The 18,336-nt window shown below is 49.6% G+C and overlaps 1 protein-coding gene across 1 annotated transcript in view; it reads right to left on the reverse strand.

Annotated features, from left to right (window-relative positions):
• hecw1a (HECT, C2 and WW domain containing E3 ubiquitin protein ligase 1a) overlaps positions 1 to 18,336 on the reverse strand; it is a gene marked incomplete at both ends in the record, with an annotated part of 104,219 nt that overhangs the window by 46,169 nt on the left and 39,714 nt on the right. Inside the window, 3 exons of the mRNA XM_080543792.1 lie at positions 5,758 to 5,908; positions 9,716 to 9,816; positions 16,621 to 18,217. Coding sequence (XP_080399918.1) covers positions 5,758 to 5,908; positions 9,716 to 9,816; positions 16,621 to 18,217 — 1,849 coding nt within the window. The remainder of the gene's footprint in view (positions 1 to 5,757; positions 5,909 to 9,715; positions 9,817 to 16,620; positions 18,218 to 18,336) is intronic.

Consider the following 18,336-nt stretch of genomic DNA (forward strand, 5'->3'; position numbering starts at 1 on the left):
AGGCAGAATGGAAGCACTAAGGACCGAAAGGGAAAAGTTGGCAGTCACTTTTGAGAGAGGATACCGCCACATCATCAGGTCAGTGGCATTGATGGGCGAAGATGACATGAAACGCGAGTGGATAGCGCTCCTATCAAACGCGAAAGACCTAAACTCTGCAGACGACAATTATGAGGAAGGTTGGCAGGCCAAAGCAAGTCAGGAACCTGAGACGGGTAACAGTCAGCTTCTTCAAGACATCACCAAGGCCGCTGAGGAGAGAGCTCAGAAGGTTGAACAGGTCGGTCACGTTTTAAAGGCCAACATGTGGACAAGGTTCGCGGGGGTCGAACTTTCATCCACAATTAGACGAGCAGAAAGGAGTCACGAAGGCGCGAAGAGGATCAGTCTAGAAGAGGCAACCCACGACGTTTGTAAAGAACGAAGCACACTCACAGAGAGCCTCATCATCAAAGCGCGAAGTCTGCTATCAAGCTGGGGGGAGTGGATCCCTGTAGTTGAGGCGTGCAACACGAGAAAGTCACTAGAGGAGCTGGAGGACAAAAGGGATGAACTTTGGGAAACGTTTGTGACTGAATTTGGAAGAGTTGAGAAGGAGAATACTGACAAAATGGCCGACAAGGCCGCCGCAGCAAAGCAAATGGCCACCGACGCTCTCGCCGAAGACGAGAGGAAAAGGGCCGACGTTCTCGCCGAAGATGAGAGGAAAAGGGCCGACGCTCTCGCCGAAGATGAGAGGAAAAGGGCCGACGTTCTCGCCGAAGATGAGAGGAAAAGGGCCGACGTTCTCGCCGAAGATGAGAGGAAAAGGGCCGACGTTCTCGCCGAAGAAGAGGCCAAAGATCGAGCGACGAATAGAGAAAGGGCCGACGCTCTCGCCAAAGATGAGAGGAAAAGGGCCGACGTTCTCGCCGAAGAAGAGGCCAAAGATCGAGCGACAAATAGAGAAAATAAAGAAGCCATTGCCAAGCTGGAAAGGAAAGCCGCTGAGGCAAGACTGAAGTCAGCTGATAGCGTGGCCGAGTTTGAGAAGGAGACAGCGAAGGTGAAATTGGGGGCCGAAGAAGAGATCGCTGAGGCAAGGCAGAAGGCGGCCGTGATTGAGTTGAAGGCAGCAGAAATAGCCGCTCAAGAGCGCGCCAAACTACTGGAGGCTCAGCGGGAAGCATGGGAACAAGCCCGGGAGGCAGGGCTGGAGAGCGCCACATATGGAGGCAACCGCACTAGAGCCAAGATCAAACTCCCTCCAACAAGGCTGCCCGTGTTCAGCGGGTGTATGAGAGATTTTCATCGCTGGCGGAAAGATTGGGAAAGCCTGCAGCGGCAGGGAGATCCATCGGGGTCGCCAGAGGTGAAGAAACTCCACCTCCTCGAGAGCATAGACCGAAAGGTTTTCGAGGAACTCAAACTCTCGAGCTACCGCTCAGCGGAGGACGTATTCAAAGCCTTGGAGAATCGGTTTGGAGACAAGGCAACCATCGCGCTGCAAATTATTGAGGAATTGGAAAGAATACCAGCGGTAAAAGGAAACCAGCCGAGGAAAGCGATCGACCTTATTCAGGCAGTGGAAAGAGCCCTCATGGACCTGACTGACTTAGGAGAAGTGGGCGCTATGAAGAACCCACTTGTAATTAAGGCCATCGAGAGCAAACTGCCAGATCGCGTGCAGGAAGGCTGGTTTACCTTTGTAACCGAACCCGAAAACCAAGTCACCCCAGACAAGCAATTCGATGCTCTTCTTCTGTTTCTGAAAAGGCAGGAAGTAATCCTCGAAAGGATGGCGCGAATCCGAGGCTCCACAGAAACCTCTGGGGGAACACCGGAGAGGCCAGTCAGATGGGAGAAGAGGGCATTCACGAGGGCCACGGAGAAAGACTCACCGGTAGATGAAGAAGAGGAGGAACATCGAGGTGAAACCAGAGTCACAGGCAGGAACTCGGAAAGAAGAGAAGAGTGTGACATCTGTGGAAGCGACCAGCACGGTGGCAAAATATTCTTCTGCCGTAAGTTCAAGAGTCTCAGTCTGGCAGAGAAGCGAGCCACAGCAAAGCAAAGCAAAGCCTGTCAGAAATGTTTGGGCATGCACGGTGCCGACGGAGAGTGTAGTAACCGGTACCTGTGCAGAAATGTGTGCAAGCAGAATGAAGGAAGGGCAAGTCATCACTACCTTCTGTGTCCCGAGTGGAGTGAGGGAAAGAAGACAGGGCCAGGGTTCTCTGATAAGCAACGGGAAGTCCTGGACTCTTTGGGACTCAACCCTGAACAGGAAAGGAGGATGAAGGACGCATTCACCAGTAAGGCTTCGATGACGCTGAACACGGGCGCAGAAGGCGGGGGTCTCTGCGCGGAGAATGGGCCAGAGGAACATCCAGTACTAATGATGACATTGATAGTCAAAACAGAAGCAGGAAATGCCCTGGGAACCCTCATAGACCTCGCCTCCGACACAAATTATATCACCAACCGGGCCGCCGATCGGCTCCAACTGGAGCGGAGGCAAGTAACACTGACTGTGCAGGGGGTCGGTGGAATGAAGGTCAGGGTCAAGACTAACAAATACCTGCTAAAGGTCAGGGCGTGGAGCAACAACAGATGGAGTCCCCACGAGATGGTATGCTATGGGCTCGACACAATCGCTCGTGCAGACAAGGTCATCAGTCCAGAGCGACTCTGTAAGTTCTTCCCTGGGGTCGAGAAGAAAGAGCTGGTCCGACCTAAGGAAATCGAGCTCTTGATCAGCCACCGAGAGGGACGACTCGCTCCACGGTGGAGAAGAGGGATGGGAGACTTAGTGCTGTGGGACGGGCCTCTGGGGAAGACCGTGGGAGGAACGCACCCAGACCTGTTTGAAAGTTGGGAAAGATCCGCACACAACTCCCAGACGCACTTTGCACGTTCTCTGAAAACGGAGGCAGTAAGATTTGAGGAAAAGAAGATCAAAACCTACGCAATTACCCGCGTCAACATCGGGGACAAGCCAGCCGGATGCATCGCCCAGCTGGCCATGAGGAAGACGGCAAGGCTGCCAGAGGTCGCCCACCTAAAAGAAGAGCGGAGAGCGCTTGAGGAGGACACCTATGTAGACGACATTCTAGCGTCTCATGGCGACAGGAGAGAGCTGAGGAGCATCACGGAGGGAATCGAGAGGACGCTCAACGCTGGAGGTTTCGCTCCGGAACCACGGATCCAGTCGGGTCAAAGTGGGAGGAGCAAAGAGGGCCAGCCTGCAGAAACGAGGGCCAATGTGGAGCCAGAGTCAGAGGTGTTGGTGCTGGCTGATCAGCTGAGCGAGGAAACATCCAGGGGAGTGGCTGTAAGTGCTCGAGACAGCGTGAACATGCTGCAACGGAAAGCGTTCACTGCAACTGTAACACGCACTCAGGCGAGGAAGGGGCTGGACCCGAAATGCGCCATTGAGGAGGAAGCAAATGCAAAGGGGACATCCACACCGGTTGGGAGTTCCAGGGACCTCGAGCATGAGAGGGACAGGCTTTGGGGCGCTGCTCTCATGGACCTGATTGAGCCAGAACGCTTCAGTGGAATAGGCAGGCTCATTCGGGTAGTTGGGTGGGTCCGGCGAGCTGTTAGGCAGTGGTTGTTTTGCAGGAGGGCTCCAGAAGACGCAAAGTGGGAGGCTACTCGCCTGAGGGAGACAAGAAGCGGAGTTAGCCTCGGCGTCCAGGAAGAAGTGGGACGGTTTTGGCGACAGTGGAGTCAACTAGCTGGGCCCGGACTTCTCATCCGCACCAAGTGGCACAGAGAAGCTCGAAATGTGGCCGTGGGAGACGTGGTCTGGTTGGCTGACCAAAATGCCCTAAGGGGGAAATTCCGCCTGGGGCGGGTTGTGGAAGCGAGGCCAGACGAAAAGGGGCTGGTTCGGGACGTAAGAGTGAGGGCTTGCCTGAGCCAGCCTGCTCTAGGAGTGGGGGCTTCAGGACGAAGAAGGAGCGAAGGCCGCGATCTCTTCCCAACGCTCGACCGAGACGTCAGGCGGGTGGTCGTGCTGTTTCCCGTGGAGGAGCAGTAAAAACGACTGTATTGAAGAGAGGGAAAGTTGTGGTCCATTTAGTCATAAAGGACCAATGGACCAAGTGGGAGGTGTTTGGCTAATCCATGGGAGGGCTCATTTGGGGGTTATTTTATTTGGTGTTTGTGATTGGTTAAAAGTATGCATGAGTGGAGTGATTGGTTAGATAGAAATGGGGGCGGGCTTAAAGGAGTGTGATCTGAGAGGCAGGGGAGAAGGGAGATCAGTTGTATAGAGAGATGGGAGTTGGTAAGTCGAGTTCTGTATGATTGTGTAGTTTGTCAAATCTTTTCTGTTAGTTTGTTCACTGTTGTTTATTTACATGTACTAATATCAATGTTTGTGTTCAGTTTTACAATCTGTTTATTAGAGGAAGAAGGAAATCAAACCGAATTGTGTCAGTCTCATCATTTCACCCGTACTGCCGGAGCAAGCAGAAAATTCACCATTCAGCTAAACTAGAGGGAGAGCTGAACAGGTAGAGAGGAGATAGGTAGAGGGGAGATAGGTAGAGAGGAGATAGGTAGAGAGGAGATAGGTAGAGAGGAGATAGGTAGAGAGGAGATAGGTAGAGGGAGATAGGTAGAGAGGAGATAGGTAGAGAGGAGATAGGTAGAGAGGAGATAGGTAGAGAGGAGATAGGTAGAGAGATAGGTAGAGAGGAGATAGGTAGAGGGGAGATAGGTAGAGAGGAGATAGGTAGAGAGGAGATAGGTAGAGAGGAGATAGGTAGAGAGGAGATAGGTAGAGAGATAGGTAGAGAGGAGATAGGTAGAGAGGAGATAGGTAGAGAGGAGATAGGTAGAGAGGAGATAGGTAGAGAGGAGATAGGTAGAGAGGAGATAGGTAGAGAGGAGATAGGTAGAGAGGAGATAGGTAGAGAGGAGATAGGTAGAGGGGAGATAGGTAGAGAGGAGATAGGTAGAGAGGAGATAGGGAGAGGGGAGATAGGTAGAGAGGAGATAGGTAGAGAGGAGATAGGTAGGGGGGAGATAGGTAGAGGGGAGATAGGTAGGGGGGCGTGTGTGGGTGCGTGCGTGCGTGTGAGTGTGTACACATACATAATATTACATGTGAGAGGAGTGTGAGCGAATGAAAAGCATAAACATAATTTGTGAGCTGTAATAACACTGCTTGCTTATTGACATTAGCATGCTAGCATATGGAGTTCGTCCTGAGCAGCTATGTGCTGCTAGAGCATGAGCCTGAGCTGCTAGAGCGTGAGCCGGGTAATGACACAGTGTGACAGCAGCAGGGGTGTCTCCAGCAATCACCACCTCAGCATCTCTGTGTGACTTTCAGCAGGTGGAAACTCACCACCATATGCCATTGAACATAAATCCATATCCATATAGTGCGACCGAAGGACTTTTCAAACAAAGTTATGGTTAGCGTAGCTCCTTCTGCCCTGAGTGGTTTGACAACACCACCACACGACATGAACAGCCGGGACATCCATTCTGTGTCACATTTGATCGGGTGCTTTCTGCATTCCCCTACATGTCCACTAGATGGAGACACAGCACCACCATTACAGTTCACTCCCCTCACAGAGAAGTCATTCAACTCCTCCCCCCCCCCCATGCCTTTTCTCTTCACCTACTCTCTCAAAACAAAACCTCTCTTCTTCTCTCCACATTTCTCCCCTCTGCATCACTCAATTATTTCACCTTCTATCTCTCTCAATCTCCCTCCTCTATCCCCCCCCCCCCCCCCCCCTGTTCTCTCACCTTCTGTTGAGTTGTTCCATCTGTTGCGTGGAGCTGGACCTCTGGAGACTGTTACACTTGGCGGCGTGGGTGGGCCGCTGCCACGTGGTGGTCCGGTTGATGTGGTCCACGTAGAACACACGGCCGTGGCTGTCGATGCGCGCCTCCCAGTCTGCAGGCGTCACACAGGGTGGAATGTCACACAGGATGTCACACAGGGTGTCACACAGGATGTCACACAGGATGTCACACAGGATGTCACACAGGATGTCACACAGGATGTCACACAGGGTGTCACACAGGATGTCACACAGGATGTCACACAGGGTGTCACACAGGATATCACACAGGATGTCACACAGGGTGTCACACAGGATGTCACATAGGGTGTCACACAGGGTGGAAAACGTGAAACGGGCGGGGAGGTGAAAGCTCGACAACACCCGTGGCGTCATTACAGGTTGGTAAGGAAGTGAAAGAAGGTGGAAAGGGGAAATCACAAGGGTGTGATTGAGACGACAACACCCATCCAGTCATTCTGGTTGGGAACAGGGTTGAGAAAGAGATGGAGAGAGAGTAGGGTACAGTACAGTACAGAGAGAGAGAGAGTGGGGTACAGTACAGTACAGAGAGAGAGAGAGAGTGGGGTACAGTACAGTACAGAGAGAGAGAGAGTGGGGTACAGTACAGTACAGAGAGAGAGAGAGAGTGGGGTACAGTACAGTACAGAGAGAGAGAGAGAGTGGGGTACAGTACAGTACAGAGAGAGAGAGAGTGGGGTACAGTACAGTACAGAGAGAGAGAGAGAGAGTGGGGTACAGTACAGGGTGGAAGAAGTGTTGTCTCTGTAGACGCAGAGCACTCACATTGTGATACATCACCAACACATCCCTCTCCCGACTCCTTCCCTCACTATCTCTTCTCTCTTCTCTCTTTTTTTAGGATCTCCCTCCCTCCCGCTCTTCTATCTCTCTCTCTCTCACCTCTTCTCGTACCTCTCCCTAAACTCTCTCCATCTTCTTATGCCTCACTCTCGTCTCTTGAAACTCTCTTTCTCTCATCTGGTCCTTGACTGGAGTTGTAGGGAGGTTGTGTGTATCGTCCCTCTGTCCTTGGGCGCAGCAGGGGAGCTCCCAGCTGTGGGACGGGGTTCCCTCAGGGAACCACAAACCTTCTGCTGGCTGTCACACCCAGCTGGGGGGACAGAGACGGGGCCTGTCTCAGCTAATACACACAGGATGTTTCCATTGGAATCCAGGAAGAAAGATATATTGACTTCAAAACGCAACTCAACCTTAATGACTAATACATCCACACCTGCAGTGTGGTGGGTAATGTAGTCTAGTGTAGTCTAGTCAGTGCTGTGGTTAGTACTGTAGGCACATAAACATGCATACTAGATATTACAGATTGAGTAATATGGGGTATTATATGGATTCCATTTAGAGAAGTGGGGGTATTATCACCACACTGCAGTGCTGAATATCCAAGTCCTTTAGTCAGTGTGGAGATGTCAACTAAACGTGTGTTAGTTAGGAGGGGTTACTGATGCCTTACTGAGAAACAATAGCTGTTTGCTGAATTTAGAATCATTTTAATGTATAGTTCGGTGCTGTGTTAAGTGTGTGTGTGTGTGTGTGTGTGTGTGTGTGTGTGTGTGTGTGTGTGTGTGTGTGTGTGTGAGAGAGACTCATGACTCTTTTGATAGTGACAATATTAAAAAAATATTCTGCTATCAAAATAGGTCCCAGCAACCTTTCACAGCCAGCTTATTCAAATGAGTTGGAAGCGATTCCTTCTCGGTGCGGCGCAGTGTCTCTGTGTGTCACATCTCTCCCCGGTAACTCCGCTGAGTTGCTTTTTGGAGTCTATTTTTAGCTGTCTGAATGGTTGCCCATTCCATAGTAAACCCCAGAGCTCAGCAGGCCTCAGTGACATTGCACCACATTCCAATATCACTACAGAAGAGCCCACTTGAAATAGAAAAAAAAAGAATAAAAAATAAAAAGGCCTATTTCTTTGTCTATTTCTATATAATTCCGTTTGGAGACCAAGAGCTGAGGTGGCACGCAAACCATCAAACCCTGTTCACTGAATCACCATGTCCACTGAAGTGATAAACTGCATCATCCAACCAGTGTCTGTCTGGCTGGTAGCTGTGTGTAGTAGCTGTGTATAGTCCTATAGGCAGGATTGCCTTCCTTCCCTCTGCATTGTGGTCCAATGGTGGCAGAGAATCCCTGCTGACGTCCATGCTCTGCCTGTCACTATGGAAACGGTGGTGAGCCGAGGGCTGTGGTCCCTGATGTGTGAGATAAGCCTCAAGTGAGGGGCTCCACCTCTGTCATGTGACCCAGAAGACAGAGCCCCCCAGGGAGACACATAGTAGCAGGCTTCTGAACCTCGAGCTGGCAACCCATATATATATATATATAGCAGGTTTATGATCCTCGACATGGCAACCCATATATATATATATATATATAGCAGGTTTATGATCCTCGACATGGCAACCCATGTGAAGCAATCTCATTTCCAACCCCTGATGCAAAACATGTCCCTCAGATCAGAGGACTCCAGTGAAAACCAGAATGAACTGGTTTAGAGGCTCACATCACCATGGTGAGGCTGGGGGAAGTGGATGGATTGATGAATAGGTAGAGGGGAGATAGGTAGAGGGGAGATAGGTAGAGAGGAGATAGGTAGAGAGGAGATAGGTAGAGAGGAGATAGGTAGAGAGGAGATAGGTAGAGAGGAGATAGGTAGAGAGGAGATAGGTAGAGAGGAGATAGGTAGAGAGGAGATAGGTAGAGGGGAGATAGGTAGAGAGGAGATAGGTAGAGAGGAGATAGGTAGAGGGGAGATAGGTAGAGAGGAGATAGGTAGAGAGGAGATAGGTAGAGAGGAGATAGGTAGAGAGGAGATAGGTAGAGAGGAGATAGGTAGAGAGGAGATAGGTAGAGAGGAGATAGGTAGAGGGGAGATAGGTAGAGAGGAGATAGGTAGAGAGGAGATAGGTAGAGGGGAGATAGGTAGAGGGCAGATAGGTAGAGAGGAGATAGGTAGAGAGGAGATAGGTAGAGAGGAGATAGGTAGAGAGGAGATAGGTAGAGAGGAGATAGGTAGAGAGGAGATAGGTAGAGAGGAGATAGGTAGAGGGAGATAGGTAGAGAGGAGATAGGTAGAGAGGAGATAGGTAGAGGGCAGATAGGTAGAGAGGAGATAGGTAGAGAGGAGATAGGTAGAGAGGAGATAGGTAGAGAGGAGATAGGTAGAGAGGAGATAGGTAGAGAGGAGATAGGTAGAGAGGAGATAGGTAGAGAGGAGATAGGTAGAGAGGAGATAGGTAGAGAGGAGATAGGTAGAGAGGAGATAGGTAGAGAGGAGATAGGTAGAGGGAGATAGGTAGAGAGGAGATAGGTAGAGAGGAGATAGGTAGAGAGGAGATAGGTAGAGGGCAGATAGGTAGAAGGGAGATAGGTAGAGGGCAGATAGGTAGAAGGGAGATAGGTAGAGAGGAGATAGGTAGAGAGGAGATAGGTAGAGAGGAGATAGGTAGGTATGGGATAGGTAGAGGGGAGATAGGTAGGTATGGGATAGGTAGAGGGGAGATAGTTAGTTATGGGTAAGCACTGCAAAAAGTAATCTCTCAAAAACAAGGGAAAAAAGCAATACAATTTCACTTGCCAATATCTTCTTAAGACAAGTAAAAGATATCTTAAAACTAGTGCCGTCAGACCAAAAAAACAAGCATATATTGCCTTGATTTAAGATATTTCATCCTACTTAGATTTACTTTTTGCAGTGTAGGTATGGGATGAATGTATTGCTCATATCAAACCCACATTGGCATGCGCCCACACGCAAACGCAAACGCACACACACACACACACACACACACACACACACACACACACACACACACAGCTGTATGCATCCAGAGTAAGACTCAGGGTGGGAATGACACAGGAAGGCTTACTTGGAGGCAAGGGTTCATTGACAGTTGGGTAATGGTTGGGATCAGGTCGCAAAGCAGGAAGTTGGCTGACCGGAGGATGACTGCATGGCGAGGGGGTGGAGCTATCGCCTATGAACATGAGGAAAAACACAGGGAGGTGATCTCAATGGTCTGACGTGGCTCCTCTCCTCGCCTCCTGCCCTGCATTTGCACTGATCAGTAGATTCAAAAATAAATAATAATAATACAATTATTTATTGCCATGCCATGCAATCAACTTGTCAGTCCAATTGTTGGAATTGTGTATTTTATGCTCTAGGCACAGGGGTCTGCCAAAGACGGCGACCCTGGAGCAATTAGGGCTTCGGTGCCTTGCTCAAGGACACATGGCCAGCCAGGGTTTGAACCACCGAGCTGCCGACTGTGCAATCATTAGACGCTGGCTCTAGCTCCTGAGCCACAGCCTGCCCCAGAGAAGGAGAAGGCAGTCAGGTGGATGGCTGTGTGACGTGTGTGTCACCTGGCCAGGTGTGTCCATCAGTGCAGATGAAGGGAAGGAGACAAGTGTAGGAGAATGCATCAGCCTATTGAAACAGAACCATGGAGGAGCTGGCAGAGGAAACTAACTAGAGGAAATGGAGGTTGGCTGGTGGAGGTACAAGGAGTCCTTTTTACAAACATTAACATATATTTGATACAACATTTGATCAGATATATGTCAGTGGGTGATATATTATTGCAAGCAAAACAAGTTGTTTTTGAAACATCAGTATTTTTCTCCACGTTGGATGATCTTTTCTTCTTTCGTCCCCAAACACTTGTCCAGACGGAGCCTCCTTGGTAAGAGACTAAATAAATCAGGAGGTGGAAAAGCAATTACCCGTGCAGAACGGATGCTGCACTACTGAAACTTAATGAAACTGGTCTATTTCGGGAGCACTCTCCCTCACCCAGGGGGAGAGAAGGTAAATAGGATCTTATTATGGTGGCGAGAGAGAGACATTGCGGGGGTTTGTGAGAACCTCTCCTTCTCTCCCTCGGTTTTCTCCTCCTTCCCCTCCCTCTCTTGGCTATAGTATGCAGTATGTGTTCATTATATCTTCTCCTCTGAGCAAGCTGTAAACACACTGCCTGTGTGTAGTATACTGTATATATATATATATATATATATATATATACGTGTGTATGTGTGTGTGTGTGTGTGTGGCTATTATCATACAGAGGGAATTATTGGTCAGAATGTCAGGTAGGCGTGGCCAGGCTCCTGGTAGAGAACACTGAAGACAGTGAGTGTGTGTGTGTGTGTGTGTGTGTGTGTGTGTGTGTGTATGTGTGTGTGTGTGTATGTGTGTGTGTGTGTATGTGTGTGTGTGTATGTGTGTGTGTGTATGTGTGTGTGTGTGTGTGTGTGTGTGTGTGTGTCCACAGGCATGACAAGGGGATGATCTATCTCCGTAGCCCGGTCCAGAACCAGACGCTCTCTGCTGCTCCCCAGGAGAGGAAGCATAGAGAGCCTCACCCTGACACACAACACACAACACACAACACACAACACATCAGCCTGACACACAACACACAACACACAACACATCAGCCTGACACACAACACACAACACACAACACACAACACATCAGCCTGACACACAACACACAACACACAACACACAACACATCAGCCTGACACACAACACACAACACACAACACATCAGCCTGACACACAACACACAACACACAACACACAACACATCAGCCTGACACACAACACACAACACACAACACACAACACATCAGCCTGACACACAACACACAACACACAACACACAACACATCAGCCTGACACACAACACACAACACATCAGCCTGACACACAACACACAACACACAACACACAACACACAACACACAACACATCAGCCTGACACACAACACACAACACACAACACACAACACATCAGCCTGACACACAACACGCAACACACAACACATCAGCCTGACACACAACCCTGTCAACACACAACACACAACACACAACAGACAACACACAACACACAACAGACAACACACAACACACAACACACAACAGACAACACACAACACACAACACACAACACACCAGCCTGACACACAACCCTGTCAACACACAACACACAACACACAACACTGTCAACACACAACACTGTCAACACACAACAGACAACACACAACACACAACACATCAGCCTGATACACAACCCTGTCAATACACAACACACAACACACAACACATCAGCCTGATACACAACCCTGTCAACACACAACACACAACCCTGTCAACACACAACACACAACACACAACACTGTCAACACACAACACACAACACTGTCAACACACAACACACAACAGACAACACACAACACATCAGCCTGACACACAACCCTGTCAACACACAACACACAACACTGTCAACACACAACACACAACACAGTCAACACACAACCCTGTCAACACACAACACACAACACATCAGCCTGACACACAACCCTGTCAACACACAACACAAAACACACAACACATCAGCCTGACACACAACACTGTCAACACACAACACACAACACACAACACTGTCAACACACAACACACAACACTGTCAACACACAACACAACACACAACACTGTCAACACACAACACAACACACAACACTGTCAACACACAACACACAACACACAACACAACCTGACACACAACCCTGTCAACACACAACACACAACACACAACACAACCTGACACACAACACACAACACAACCTGACACACAACCCTGTCCAGACCCGTTACTGATACACTGAGATATTTCTTCTCCAGTTGCATTTCAAGGTAACTGGCTTCCTGCAACAATGAGACAGTCAGTTACAAGTTTTAGAGAAGTTATCATCCCTCGAAATCCTAATGAGGGGAGACGTCACTGTGAAGCCTCAGCAGAGGAAGAGAGAAAGGTAGAAAAAGGCTGAAGAAACGGAGCCGTCAGAAGTGTCGCTGTGTGACCTACATTCCCCATCAGCACTAATGAGAGTCAACATGAAGAAAAAGACAGTTGTAAATCTGCACAACACAGGAGGTCGAGTTGAAAGAAAAATCTGCCTTTCCCTAAGCTTGAACTAAAAACATGTCAACGTATAAAAAACATAAAGTAAAATAACCCCTCCAAGGTAACGTTGTTCAGTAGTAGGAACAGCCCTGTTAATCAAGCTGGATGTGAACTCATCTACACAGAAACATTTACCATTTAACATTCAGCCCAGTAACAGCATGGTAACACAGTAACAGCATGGTAACACAGTAACAGCATGGTAACACAGTAACAGCATGGTAACACAGTAACATCATGGTAACACAGTAACATGGTAACACAGTAACAGCATGGTAACACAGTAACATCATGGTAACACAGTAACATCATGGTAACACAGTAACAGCATGGTAACACAGTAACATCATGGTAACACAGTAACAGCATGGTAACACAGTAACAGCATGGTAACACAGTAACAGCATGGTAACACAGTAACATCATGGTAACACAGTAACATGGTAACACAGTAACATGGTAACACAGTAACATCATGGTAACACAGTAACATGGTAACACAGTAACAGCATGGTAACACAGTAACATCATGGTAACACAGTAACAACATGGTAACACAGTAACAGCATGGTAACACAGTAACAGCATGGTAACACAGTAACATCATGGTAACACAGTAACATGGTAACACAGTAACATGGTAACACAGTAACATGGTAACACAGTAACAGCATGGTAACACAGTAACAGCATGGTAACACAGTAACATGGTAACACAGTAACAGCATGGTAACACAGTAACATCATGGTAACACAGTAACATCATGGTAACACAGTAACATGGTAACACAGTAACAGCATGGTAACACAGTAACATCATGGTAACACAGTAACATCATGGTAACACAGTAACAGCATGGTAACACAGTAACAGCATGGTAACACAGTAACAGCATGGTAACACAGTAACAACATGGTAACACAGTAACAGCATGGTAACACAGTAACAGCATGGTAACACAGTAACAGCATGGTAACACAGTAACAGCATGGTAACACAGTAACAGCATGGTAACACAGTAACATCATGGTAACACAGTAACATGGTAACACAGTAACATGGTAACACAGTAACATGGTAACACAGTAACATGGTAACACAGTAACAGCATGGTAACACAGTAACAGCATGGTAACACAGTAACAGCATGGTAACACAGTAACATCATGGTAACACAGTAACAGCATGGTAACACAGTAACATGGTAACACAGTAACAGCATGGTAACACAGTAACATGGTAACACAGTAACATGGTAACACAGTAACATGGTGACATGGTAACATGGTAACACAGTAACAGCATGGTAACATGGTAACACAGTAACAGCATGGTAACACAGTAACAGCATGGTAACACAGTACCATGGTAACACAGTAACATGGTAACACAGTAACAGCATGGTAACACAGTAACATGGTAACACAGTAACAACATGGTAACACAGTAACAGCATGGTAACACAGTAACATGGTAACACAGTAACAGCATGGTAACACAGTAACAGCATGGTAACACAGTAACAGCATGGTAACACAGTAACATCATGGTAACACAGTAATATGGTAACACAGTAACATGGTAACACAGTAACAGCATTGTGAAACAACAGCATGGTAACACAGTAACAGCATGGTAACACAGTAACATGGTAACACAGTAACAGCGTGGTGAAACAACAGCATGGTAACACAGTAACAGCATGGTAACACAGTAACATGGTAACACAGTAACAGCATGGTAACACAGTAACATGGTAACACAGTAACAGCATTGTGAAACAACAGCATGGTAACACAGTAACAGCATGGTAACACAGTAACATGGTAACACAGTAACAGCATGGTAACACAGTAACATGGTAACACAGTAACAGCATTGTGAAACAACAGCATGGTAACACAGTAACAGCATGGTAACACAGTAACATGGTAACACAGTAACAGCATGGTGAAACAACAGCATGGTAACACAGTAACAGCATGGTAACACAGTAACAGCATGGTAACACAGTAACATGGTAACACAGTAACAGCATTGTGAAACAACAGCATGGTAACACAGTAACAGCATGGTAACACAGTAACATGGTAACACAGTAACATGGTAATACAGTAACAGCATGGTAACACAGTAACAGCATGGTAACACAGTAACAGCATGGTGAAAAAGTAACATGGTAAAAAGCTCTTGTCACAATCCTGCTTTGCTCATGAAACAGAAAATACATCCCGTTTCCCAACCTCCATTTCCAGAGCCAATGCCAAATCAAACACACACAAACACAAACACAAACACCCCCATGGACGCAGCAAAGAGCTGCTGAATAAAACAAAGCCTGGAAGCGACGTCGACAGGAAGTGAACACAATGCCATTGTCTGGCCACAATGTGTTGAAGCGCATTGTTAGTGTGACCTAAACACTCCCCACTGACCTCGCACATCTCAGTTCGTCAAGGACCTAGTCAACTTTGACCCCTGTGTAGGAGGATGTACAATGTCTGTGTGTGTGTGTGTATATAGTATGTGTGGTTGTGTGTGTGTCTGTGTGTGTGTGTGTGTGTGTGTGTATGTATATAGTATGTGTGTGTGTGTCTGTGTGTGTGTGTGTGGGTGTATAGTATGTGTGTGTGTATGTATATTGTATGTGTGTTTGTGTGTGTGTCTGTGTGTGTGTGTGTGTGTATGTATATAGTATGTGTGTGTGTGTGTGTGTGTCTCACACAAAGGCCTTGTCATCTCAGTTGGCCTAATGACTGTTGTGAAAGGAGCGAACAGAAAACAGTCTGTGGGGGGCGGTGGGCCGTGGTTCCCAAGCTAGACCCACCCAGCAGACACAAAGCTAGACCCCCACCCAGCAGACACAAAGCTAGACCCCCACCCAGCAGATACAAAGCTAGACCCCCACCCAGCAGATACAAAGCTAGACCCCCACCCAGCAGATACAAAGGCCAAACGACAACCAGCGGTAGTGAGTTGTAGGTTGGCAGTTCAATTGTTGGAGGTTATGTGGAATGAGGTCAGTGAGCCAGAGGTTGGGGAGCAGAACCTTAGAACCCTAGAACCTTAGAACCTTAGAGCAGCACACGACCATCAGCCATCAGGCACCTGTCTGTCTGAGTATGAGAGGAGTGACACCAGCTCCTAATGCTGCTACACACACTACTAATGCTGCTACACACACTACTAATGCTGCTACACACACTACTAATGCTGCTACATGCTGCTACTCACACTACTAATGCTGCTACATGCTGCTACTCACACTACTAATGCTGCTACATGCTGCTACACACACTACTAATGCTGCTACACACACTACTAATGCTGCTACATGCTGCTACACACACTACTAATGCTGCTACATGCTGCTACACACACTACTAATGCTGCTACACACACTACTAATGCTGCTACACACACTACTAATGCTGCTACACACACTACTAATGCTGCTACATGCTGCTACTCACACTACTAATGCTGCTACACACACTACTAATGCTGCTACACACACTACTAATGCTGCTACATGCTGCTACTCACACTACTAATGCTGCTACACACACTACTAACAGGCTTTCAACTCTCTGACAGGCTCAGTGGTGATAACGCAGCACATTAGGATGGATTTCTTTCTATTTTTATTCGATTCTATTCTCACACGTCCACATTTGTGAACAGAAACAACAAACCTTCCTTCGGTTGAACCCATCGATCGGCGGAACACACATGAACATGAACATGAACATGAACATGAACAAGCAGATGGTCCAACCATGGGAGGTGAAGGTGCCACTCACCCCCTGCCGTTCTCTCACTGGGCCCGGGCGGCTCACACGACTCCCCGCTCTCTCCTCCTCTCCTTTCCTCCCCCTCATCCCTCCATCCCGTCGTCCCCCCCTCTCCTGCTGGCCCCCGGGCGTCCGGGCTCTGGACCGCCGAGTCGGCCACTGACTCGAAGGCGCTGTTCTCCTCCTCCTCCTCCTCCTCCTCTTCGTCCTGGGAGGAGAAGACGGTGCTCTCGGAGAGGCGGGTGCTGTCCACGGAGGAGAGGCACGTGTGGCTGCAGAAACGGTTCCGGCCCTCGTAGTTTCCGCCCGAGTTGCTGTAGCAGGACGTGCTGTAGCAGGAGGTACTGTAACAGGACGTACTGTAGCACGAGTTGTCGCACAACTCACATTCGCTCTCTCCCGGATGTCTGGAGGCGCTCCCCCCCCCTACCCTTCCCCCTCCCCGGCCGCCCGCCTCCCCCCCCTCCCCCTCCTCGCTCTCCAGCCGCTGGGACGGCGTCCTCCTCCCCACCCCCCTCTCTCCCTCCAGGAGCTGGGTGAGTTCCGACAGTCGTTCGATGGACAGGCTCCGGGGGAGGGTCCTTCGGCAGCAGGGGCCGGGGCACTCGCGCACCTGTGAGGGAGACAGGGTCTCCTCCTCCTCCTCCTCCTCCTCCTCTTCCCCATCTTTGGTGGTTTTGAGGGCGGGCTCCTGGGTGGAGGAGGAGTCTGGGTCAGGGGCGTCGTCGTCCTGGCTCCCCTGGCGTTGGCGTGCGGAGGGCAGGCTGTGGAGCAGGTGGTGGATGCGGATGTAGTGGGTGCGCGGCGTCTCGGGGTCGCCGCAGGCCGAGGCGATGACCGTCTCCAGCTCCGACACGGGCAGGGAACAAGGGCGGTTCTTACGCTTCAGGACGGCCTCGCGCATGGGGGGGGAGGAGTCCCTGGGCTGGCAGTCACACCCGCCCCGCGCCGCTTCACCTTCTCCTCCCCCTTCCCCTCCGCCCTCCTCCACCTCTGCCTCCGCCCCCGCCACAGCCCCCCCTCCCCCTTCCTCACTCGGCTGGGGCGCAGTGGCACCTCCTTCCTCTGGGGCCTCCGCCACCACCATGGGCACCACCTCCTCACCGTCCACCTCCACCTCCCCCACTTCAGGGTTAGGATGGCGCTGGACCTCCTCCGCCACTACCTCCTCCTCCTCAGCTCCCTGGGTTCTTTCTTCCCTCAGCCTCTCCTCCTCCTGCTCCTCCTCCTCCTCCGCCTCCCGTTCAGCTGGAGGCGGAGCTTCTGTCTCAGTCTGAGGGTCTGCAGGAGGTGGCAGCTCCTCCCTCACTGTGCTCTCCTCCTCCAGGGTGGTGTGCTCCTCCTGGGCCTCCTCCCTGCCCTCCTCCGCAGGTCGGACCTCCTCTGGGGGGGAGGTGTTAGCCACCAAGGTGTGGCTGCAGGAATCGATCTCTGGGGCTCCATCCAAGGGCAGCTCTGGCATGTCGGGGCCCATGCTCAGGGTGTCGTCAGCGGGGAGCTCAGCACTGTCCGCTGGGTCCTGGTCCTCCTCGTGGTTCTCCTCAGGCTGGGTTGAGGCCACAGCGCACACAGGTTCCATACATAGAGACACCTCCTCATCATCTGAGGAGACAGAGGGGCATCTGTCACTGCACATAGAACAACATGTGTGACAGCAGCTGGGGAAAGCGGGAACAAGTCAGCAACCGACCAAATGTTCCGACTTTTTTTTTTAAGAATAC

Source organism: Nansenia antarctica (genome assembly GCF_963989245.1).
Source record: "Nansenia antarctica genome assembly, chromosome: 13".
Taxonomy (NCBI): domain Eukaryota; kingdom Metazoa; phylum Chordata; class Actinopteri; order Argentiniformes; family Microstomatidae; genus Nansenia; species Nansenia antarctica.